Below are 10,618 nucleotides of genomic sequence, written 5' to 3'. Positions count from 1 at the left end.
ATATAATATATATATATATATATATATATATATATATATATATATATATATATATATATATATATATATATATATATATATTAGGTACATTCATGGACGACATGTTGTGTATGCAACTGAGGTGTATATCTTTTTTTCTTTATGTTCTTTTCCATATTTTGGTATGTACCTTGCTCATGCTCTTTTGAATTCCTGATTTTGCGGTTATGGAAATCATATTGATAGTTTTTTTTCAACTTGTTAGGATGATTTGGACTATCGACTTGAATGAAGATTAGGAAGGCTATTGCAACTGAAGAAATGCTCACTCTGACCTAAAAAGTCAAAGTGAATTTTAAATAGAATCTTAAGGCTTGAAACCCTTCAAATACCTGCAATTGTTCTTTCATTCTGCAATTTTAACTTGCCTTGTTACATTTAATTCACAAGTTCAATTGTTAATTTGTAATATATTTGATTTGATAATAAATAATAATAGCAGGAAAATATTATAAATCGTCGGAAGTTGAAACAGTCGCCTACATAAGTTAACAAATTATAATTCTTAAATCTGAAAACCCTAATAAAGTAATTCCACATCAAACAAGCTAGTACGAACCAACCAACCACACATCTACGCCCAAAAGGTTTCGGGGTACAACTAGAAATTAGCGAGAATAAATAAGAATCAAGGTTTAATTCAATCGTCCCTCAAGGAGACATTCATATCAGTGGGGCCCCTTCTCCAGTCATGCATATTCGGCATTGGGGTGCGGTCGTGCTGATAGTTAGGAGTGGCAAGGCTAGAGTTGATATGTCCTGTGGTTGGACTATCATCTTGGGTTTGTTCATTGAAGTTGTGGTGCTCCACGTGTGTAACCCGGGAAAGAGTAGGGTCCACCATCGGACTCAAGAGTCTGGTGATGTCCTTTTGTTTTTTAGGTTTTGGCCCTACCGAATCTCCTACGTCCGGTAGAAAGCTTGCTACAACAACCTGACATCAACAGAATACGAGCATGTACTTAGTTAAAAAAGTTTAAAACCAACCGAGGTTACAAAACTAGCTAATCGTGGAGTAATAGGTCCGGACTTTAGACACAGTAATCGATGAAAATCATAAACATAAACATTAAAATAACTGTCTAGAAAGATTAATTAATCGTTCAATTTGTTCAAAAACTCTAAATTCTAGCTGAAATTTATGTTAAAATGTTGACCAATATTGACTTTGATTAACGAATTCGATTTCAATTTTGGCACATTAATCGACAATGACCGATTAATTAAACATATTTTGGAAAATTGGAACGAACTGTTCTTAAAAAGAGGAGTAAGTTCAATCGAGAGTAATAGGGATTTTATACAACAATGAAACCAACAATCTATAATTTGCAATAGTGATATAAACTTTAATGTGATGTGATGAGGTGGGTAGTTTCGACCGACTTATGTTTTGTCATTAATGATGTAACGGGTCAAGGAATAATATAAAGAAGAGTGGCTAAAGAGGAATGAATCAGACTAGTTGAAGGTCGACGTGGGTATGTTTATGTATACTTGTAAAATCACCAGGATAATTTCAATTTAAGACAATTTAACTGTAATAATGACTTCAATTATATTTGACGGACTAATCATAATGAAAAACTGAAAAAATAACATAAAACGGGTGAAAAAGTTCCGCCGAAATCCAACCAGCCTGATTTGACCTTAACCCATTTTGACCCATTTCCCATCTCACCCATTTTGGCACCTTTCTAAATAATCCAAACAGGGTACCTGAACAGGACCAGCTGCAGTGAGTAGTCCTCCAAGCAGACCCCCGACTACACGTCCATCGGGGCTCGATAAAGTAATGCTCAGCCCACCTTCTCTTGACGACATTCCTCCAGCCGACCCAGGCGTGAAAGATCCCGACAACGACAGAATTTCAAATCTTCCCTGTAATAAGATATTATTTTTTTTCTTTCGAAAATGAGTTTTCTAATATAAAATTTCTGAAATAAATAATACAGTAAAAAAATTCTGTACCTCATATGTTACAGTTCCTCCAGATGAACTGGCTTGGCGTAAGGTCACATGTGAAATAATACCAAGTGCAGATAAAACACAAATTGCTCGGGGCCCGTATCTCGAAAATGAGATGATTTTAGATGTAACATCCTGAAAAAACAAAGATAGTCATGTTACGCATTTCATATCAACTAGCATTTTTTTGAACTGTTTTAGTATATGTATAAGTCGAATGCCTTGTATACTTCGTACATTTCTATAAATGTCGAGAAAATAGAATCTTGTAGACTCACATTGATATCAACAACTCTTTTAATGGCAAAAGATGGTTAAAACATACATACCTCGCCTGGATTAACAGTAACCATGTGAGGGGTAAAGCTTCCACCAGAAGTAATTTGGTCCCCTGGATTAACAGTAATTTGTTTAGATCAAGGGTGCTAAGTGACTAATTAGACAAGACATTAACCTCACCTAAATTCCACATATTGCTTTTGTTTAAGACCTAGTTTTAATTGATTTTGACCAAATCGATTTTTGTAGCTACCGTGATGCCAACTTTCGAATCTTCTCTACATAAATAATTGTTCTATCTATCACCTATTCACCTACCAAGTTGAAACTATAACCTTTTAGGGCTATCATTTAAAATCATAATGTTTCCATTTTTAGAATCCGAAAAAATGCAACATAGATTAAATATGATGAAATTTGATACACATACACAGTTGAATGAGAAAACTTTCATTGGTGAGAAGCATTTTAGATTAAACTTTTCAAGGCACACAAATGAAAATATTAGAAATCAACATATTAAGCAAAAGGTGCAGGATATCAATAATGCCCTGAAACGATTTGCAGAAATGTTACTCATCCTTTTTCACCCAAAAAACGTCGTCTCTTCCAACAATATTCATGCAAATTTCAACCAAATAACTAAAACGAAACTATAAAATAAATGATGCAACGCGGCCATTTACCTAAACTCATGTTTAGTTTCTCAGATGAGCTCATTCTCTTTCTCCTTTTCTTCTCAGACTGAAACTCGCCACCACTTGTAGCCGGTTCACCGAATCTTAATTCAGAATAGCCACCAGAAGTTGGCGAAGCGACAGACGAAAGAGTCATCGGTGACAGTTTTCTGCCAGGTGTACCGCCACTTGCAGCCACCCCATCTGGTCCATACTTTCTTGGCCTACCCCTTTTCTTCTTTGCCAAAGAAGACGGCATTCCGCCACTCACCGGAGATATCCCCGGTGGTGCTGTAGGTACCATCATCTGGTTAGGGTTAGGGTTAGGGTTTGGGTATAGGTCAGGGTTTGCAGACTGGTGGCCAGGTGGGCTATCAGTTTTCAAAGACAACTGATAAGTTGATGGTGCTTCAGGTTTAGCTGTTTCTACTGCTGGTATCATATTTTGTCTTGATTCCATTCTGATTTCCAAATTAATTGGATTTTTCCACACTATATTGAAATAATAATTAAAAAGATTAAAACTTTTTTTTACCAAACATATAAATATAAATTTACATAATCATTATAGCCTACGAATCAAATCATACTGGAATGGAATTTAGGGAGCATACAAAGAAATAAAAAAAAAAAGATTACTGAAAAATTACTTAACTTTTTACCTTCAAATGCACAAAATCATAATCTTGTAAAATGAAGAAAAATTACACAAAATAATAAAATAAATAAATAATTACTTACAGCTTAAGCCTCAGCAAACGTTCTTTACATTATTACTCGAGCACAATTGCATAAAAGTATGAAAAATACACAAGAACAACATTTGAAAGCTTAAAAATAAAAACTTGAACCAAAAAATAAAAAATTATAAAATTTACAGAGGAATACCTTGTTCAGATATATGAGCAACAGAGGAATTTCAGGAGCTTTGTCTGTTGTTTATTAGAGCAAAATAACACACACACACACACACTGTAATTCACTGAACTGTGTAAAATCTTCAAAGCACATGTAATTCTCTGTTTGAAATAAAACAATAAATTATATTATATACTATTATTATTATATTATATATTATATATTATTATTATAATATATAATATTATTGTTATTATTGAGGGATGATTCTCACACACACTTTTTTTATCCTCACCAGTGTTGCAGATCTCGGAATTTCTCGGCGAGATCTCGGGGAGATCTCGGTTTCAAAACTCAGCCGAGAATATTTTCCCATCTCGTTGAGATTTCTCGGTCAACGGTTAAAATCTCGGTCAACGTTACGATTTCTCAGATTTTCTCGGTGAGATCTCGGATTTTCTCGTAATTTCTCGGATTTTCTCGCAATTTCTCGAATTTTCTTCTAATTTTTCGCTCATTTCTCAAATTTTCTCGTAAAAATCCATATAAATGTACATATATTTATATATTTATACATATTTATATTAAAAAAACTAGAAAGTCAACACAAGTCAACGTCCGAGATCTCCCCGAGATTTTTCTGAGATGCCGAGATCTCCTCAAAAATGTCCAAACGAGATCTCCCCGAGATCCGAGTTCTCCAACCTTGATCCTCACACACCAATTGAGTATTATTAGAAGAGTAAAATGTTAAAATAGGTGTGTGAGGATCAAAAAAGTGTGTGTGAGAATCATCCCGAGGATCAAAAAAATGTGTGTGAGAATCATCCCCTTATTATTATTATAGTATTACTATTATTATTATTATTATTGTTATTATTATTTATTATTATTATTATTATTATTATTATTATTATTATTATTATTATTATTATATTATTATTACGATTATTATTTTATATTTATTATTTATTATTTATATTGTTAATATTAAAAGTATTATTAATAATACTCCGTAATAAATTTAAATTATAAATAATAATTACTATTACTATTCGTAATATAAAAGTAAATAAATCATTAAAACAACTCATTGATTTACAGTTGGGATTGCTAAGACCAATAAAGTAAAATTTGATTTTCAAGTCCGGGTATAATACTTAAAGTTAAGTTATTTCAATTTAAATTTAAATTACGTGAGAATTTTCATACAATATTTTATATCATCCTTACCATTTTTAACTTGTTACAGTGGTTGGGGTGTGGGTTGCTTTTTGATGACTAAGATGTGTGGGTTGTTTGTGTGAAGTAGTAGTGGTGTGGGTTTATGGTGTGGGTTAGGAGTATTGTGATGATGTGTTAAAATATAATTTGGTTAAGTATTAAAATGGGATAAATAATAATTTTTAAATATAAAGGTATAAATTCTGGGCCAACCAACTCGCGACACGTGGCAAAAAGACCACTCCCCACCCCGTTGATGGAGCCGTTGCCAGGCCACGACCAGGCTCCCTTCTTCGATCACCCACGCACCGATACTCCATGTGTGGAGGCGTTTCCCATTGCCAAATCACCCGCCACGCCGTGGCCACCAAGCCGATACAACCGGTCTAAATAATGAGTGATGTGCTGAGTGACGTGTTGCTAGGTAGGAGTGGAGTATTTTTTATTTCTTTTTCATTTTTCTTTCTATTTTGTTTATTCTAATTTATATTTTATTTATTAATGTAACGACCCGACAAAAACGTCATTGACGGCGTCATTAACTTAGGTCCCGTTACGTGGTCATAGTCCTAAATGAGACGCGTTTGACCAAAATTATGTCGCATTCATTTGAAACGTACAAGACTTACAAAGTTTAGTTTACTAAACGATTCGACAACAAGTTTAAGTTTACAAAAGTTATAAAGTATAAATAAAATAACTTGCGACATAATATAAGTTGAAAATCACAGTTGCTATAAATAGCGTAAGTATATATGTATGCTTGACTCCAAGCAAGTAATCAGAGTGTATGCATGTATGCTTGACCCCAAGCAAGTATGAGTGTAGGCGGAAGCATGTATCAAATAGCCATTCATGAACCTGAGAAACATATAGAAAACTGTCACCGAAAAATGTTGGTGAAATCATAGGTGTATTTGTGAACGTTGTTTTTGAACCACAAGATTTTGTATTTCCATAACGTTGATTATCCAAATCGTTTGCATTCCAAAGTATGTTCGCGAGCACCCAATTATCAAGACTTAACTTTCCTTCCATAGAACCCCATCACAATAGTGTTAGAACATACACTGTAGTGACCCGAACTTTTCCATGTTTATATATATTAATTGAGATTGATATTTACATAATTAAATGTTTCCAACATGTTAAGCAATCAAACTTGTTAAGACTTGATTAATTGAAATATGTTTCATATAGACAATTGACCACCCAAGTTGACCGGTGATTCACGAACGTTAAAACTTGTAAAAACTATATGATGACATATATATGGATATATATATATAGTTAACATGATACTATGATAAGTAAACATATCATTAAGTATATTAACAATGAACTACATATGTAAAAACAAAACTACTAACTTAATGATTTTTAAACGAGACATATATGTAACGATTATCGTTGTAAAGACATTTAATGTATATATATCATATTAAGAGATATTCATACATGATAATATCATGATAATATAATAATTTAAAATCTCATTTGATATTATAAACATTGGGTTAACAACATTTAACAAGATCGTTAACCTAAAGGTTTCAAAACAACACTTACATGTAACGACTAACGATGACTTAACGACTCAGTTAAAATATATATACATGTAGTGTTTTAATATGTATTTATACACTTTTGAAAGACTTCAATACACTTATCAAAATACTTCTACTTAACAAAAATGCTTACAATTACATCCTCGTTCAGTTTCATCAACAATTCTACTCGTATGCACCTGTATTCGTACTCGTACAATACACAGCTTTTAGATGTATGTACTATTGGTATATACACTCCAATGATCAGCTCTTAGCAGCCCATGTGAGTCACCTAACACATGTGGGAACCATCATTTGGCAACTAGCATGAAATATCTCATAAAATTACAAAAATATGAGTAATCATTCATGACTTATTTACATGAAAACAAAATTACATATCCTTTATATCTAATCCATACACCAACGACCAAAAACACCTACAAACACTTTCATTCTTCAATTTTCTTCATCTAATTGATCTCTCTCAAGTTCTATCTTCAAGTTCTAAGTGTTCTTCATATATTCTACAAGTTCTAGTTACATAAAATCAAGAATACTTTCAAGTTTGCTAGCTCACTTCCAATCTTGTAAGGTGATCATTCAACCTCAAGAAATCTTTGTTTCTTACAGTAGGTTATCATTCTAATATAAGGTAATAATCATATTCAAACTTTGGTTCAATTTCTATAACTATAACAATCTTATTTCAAGTGATGATCTTACTTGAACTTGTTTTCGTGTCATGATTCTGCTTCAAGAACTTCGAGCCATCCAAGGATCCGTTGAAGCTAGATCCATTTTTCTCTTTTCCAGTAGGTTTATCCAAGGAACTTAAGGTAGTAATGATGTTCATAACATCATTCGATTCATACATATAAAGCTATCTTATTCGAAGGTTTAAACTTGTAATCACTAGAACATAGTTTAGTTAATTCTAAACTTGTTCGCAAACAAAAGTTAATCCTTCTAACTTGACTTTTAAAATCAACTAAACACATGTTCTATATCTATATGATATGCTAACTTAATGATTTAAAACCTGGAAACACGAAAAACACCGTAAAACCGGATTTACGCCGTCGTAGTAACACCGCGGGCTGTTTTGGGTTAGTTAATTAAAAACTATGATAAACTTTGATTTAAAAGTTGTTATTCCGAGAAAATGATTTTTATTATGAACATGAAACTATATCCAAAAATTATGGTTAGACTCAAAGTGGAAGTATGTTTTCTAAAATGGTCATCTAGACGTCGTTCTTTCGACTGAAATGACTACCTTTACAAAAACGACTTGTAACTTATTTTTCCGACTATAAACCTATACTTTTTCTGTGTAGATTCATAAAATAGAGTTCAATATGAAACCATAGCAATTTGATTCACTCAAAACGGATTTAAAATGAAGAAGTTATGGGTAAAACAAGATTGGATAATTTTTCTCATTTTAGCTACGTGAAAATTGGTAACAAATCTATTCCAACCATAACTTAATCAACTTGTATTGTATATTATTTAATCTTGAGATACCATAGACATGTATACAATGTTTCGACCTATCATGTCGACACATCTATATATATTTCGGAACAACCATAGACACTCTATATGTGAATGTTGGAGTTAGCTATACAGGGTTGAGGTTGATTCCAAAATATATATAGTTTGAGTTGTGATCAATACTGAGATACGTATACACTGGGTCGTGGATTGATTCAAGATAATATTTATCGATTTATTTATGTACATCTAACTGTGGACAACTAGTTGTAGGTTACTAACGAGGACAGCTGACTTAATAAACTTAAAACATCAAAATATATTAAAAGTATTGTAAATATATTTTGAACATACTTTGATATATATGTATATATTGTTATAGGTTCGTGAATCAACCAGTGGCCAAGTCTTACTTCCCGACGAAGTAAAAATCTGTGAAAGTGAGTTATAGTCCCACTTTTAAAATCTAATATTTTTGGGATGAGAATACATGCAGGTTTTATAAATGATTTACAAAATAAACACAAGTACGTGAAACTACATTCTATGGTTGAATTATCGAAATCGAATATGCCCCTTTTTATTAAGTCTGGTAATCTAAGAATTAGGGAACAGACACCCTAATTGACGCGAATCCTAAAGATAGATCTATTGGGCCTAACAAACCCCATCCAAAGTACCGGATGCTTTAGTACTTCGAAATTTATATCATATCCGAAGGGTGTCCCGGAATGATGGGGATATTCTTATATATGCATCTTGTTAATGTCGGTTACCAGGTGTTCACCATATGAATGATTTTTATCTCTATGTATGGGATGTGTATTGAAATATGAAATCTTGTGGTCTATTGTTACGATTTGATATATATAGGTTAAACCTATAACTCACCAATATTTTTGTTGACGTTTAAAGCATGTTTATTCTCAGGTGAATATTAAGAGCTTCTGCTGTTGCATACTAAAATAAGGACAAGATTTGGAGTCCATGTTTGTATGATATTGTGTAAAAACTGCATTCAAGAAACTGATTTCGATGTAACATATTTGTATTGTAAACCATTATGTAATGGTCTTGTGTAAACAGGATATTTTAGATTATCATTATTTGATAATCTACGTAAAGCTTTTTAAACCTTTATTTATGAAATAAAGGTTATGGTTTGTTTTAAAAATGAATGCAGTCTTTGAAAAACGTCTCATATAGAGGTCAAAACCTCGCAACGAAATCAATTAATATGGAACGTTTTTAATCAATAAGAACGGGACATTTCATACACTGTTTCTCGAAAATATATTTCATCCGCACAACGGTAGCGAACCGTCCGAATGAGGGTTTGTCAAACCCGTATGGCCATACAACATAAGTTCTCGCTTACACCCGGCAAGTGTAACTAATGATAATCGAATTGAGGATTTTTATTCAAACTCGCTGTGAAATGTTTGTTTCTTCGTACTTGTGTTCAAAGTATAAAAGTAAGTAGTACAAGATATAACAAAGTATATGTTTCTTAGCCCACGCTTTAAAAGAATAAAAGTTGTTGAAAAGATGGGACTATGATCTCACCTCGAGTGCACGAGTATCAAGGTACATCACAAAGTAAACGTGTGCATGAATGAATGCTTGTCTTGACCTAAACAAGTAGGTTATATCAATATCGGTAAAATACGAGGTCGGTCAAAGTTGTTCAATTAGTCATATGGCTCGTTACGACTCAATTATGTAGCATGGGAATCACGTTGTCAAGTTTCATGCAAGATGTAAGTATAAAAGACGGTTAGAACGATTGCATAAGTATTTGGTTAAGTTTGACTAAAAGTCAAACTTTAGTCAAAGTCAACGAAAAAGTCAACGTGTTCGGGTCGGGTCTCGGACAATTTTTCTAAGCTTAGAAGTCATATATAAGCATGTTGGCCAAGTTTCATGTCAATCGGAGTTGCGTAGCATAGTTAGAATTTTACGAAAATTGGTAATTTTGGACAGCCCACTTTCCACGCTTTAAGCCGCGCCGTGGCTAGAGGAGCCGCGCCGCGGCTTAACACTAGGAAAAAAATGATGGGCTGTTTCATGTATATGCTCGAACCAAACTTCAAACAAACGTAACTTATGAACCGTAAACATTCAAAACGCGTATCTTATATCGTTGGGAAGGTAATTTAACAAAGAATACAACTAAACACATTTCATTAAACAAAAATATCATTTACAATAACCGAAATCTCGCCGAATGGTCATTATTTAACGTTTCAAGCTCAAAAATGCAAATGGTGATTCGGGAATCCAATTTACACATACGATACGCCGTTTCGAAGGTAATTAAACATACATTGCAATTAAACACTTATTAACAATATTAACAAGCATTCAATACATCAAAAGTTCATTTTAAAAGCTATCAAACCCTAAGCAAGAATCACAAAATCAATAATCATGTTAGTGAAGTTTTCCAAGTCAACCTACACATCAAATTGAAGCTAATGATGCTAGTAACACATTTAAAACATGAACTTTAACATTTAATCA

General features: G+C 32.8%; 1 protein-coding gene across 1 annotated transcript; it reads right to left on the bottom strand.

The window, feature by feature from the left end:
- Positions 1–502: 502 nt before the first annotated feature.
- Positions 503–3,423, bottom strand: LOC139845371 (AT-hook motif nuclear-localized protein 1-like). The gene is made up of 5 exons (XM_071835631.1): positions 2,973–3,423; positions 2,337–2,398; positions 2,011–2,142; positions 1,759–1,920; positions 503–973 (listed from the first exon to the last, which is right to left on the bottom strand). Exons 1-5 carry the CDS (start codon positions 3,421–3,423, stop codon positions 680–682), a joined length of 1,101 nt encoding a protein of 366 aa, XP_071691732.1. The 3' UTR covers positions 503–679.
- Between the last annotated feature and the right edge of the window lie 7,195 nt (positions 3,424–10,618).

The sequence above is a fragment of the Rutidosis leptorrhynchoides genome, chromosome 4 (genome assembly GCF_046630445.1).
Source record: "Rutidosis leptorrhynchoides isolate AG116_Rl617_1_P2 chromosome 4, CSIRO_AGI_Rlap_v1, whole genome shotgun sequence".
In the NCBI taxonomy this organism is placed as follows: domain Eukaryota; kingdom Viridiplantae; phylum Streptophyta; class Magnoliopsida; order Asterales; family Asteraceae; genus Rutidosis; species Rutidosis leptorrhynchoides.
This window is presented reverse-complemented; position numbering and strand designations above follow the sequence as displayed.

Coding starts and splice junctions, on each gene's coding strand:
- LOC139845371 (XM_071835631.1), bottom strand. CDS start 3,423: ATGGAATCAAGACAAAATATGATACCAGCAGTAGAAACAGCTAAACCT. Junction 2,143..2,336: donor TTACTGTTAATCCAGGCGAG/GTATGTATGTTT, acceptor TTGTTTTTTCAG/GATGTTACATCTAAAATCAT. Junction 974..1,758: donor CTGCAGCTGGTCCTGTTCAG/GTACCCTGTTTG, acceptor TGTTGATGTCAG/GTTGTTGTAGCAAGCTTTCT.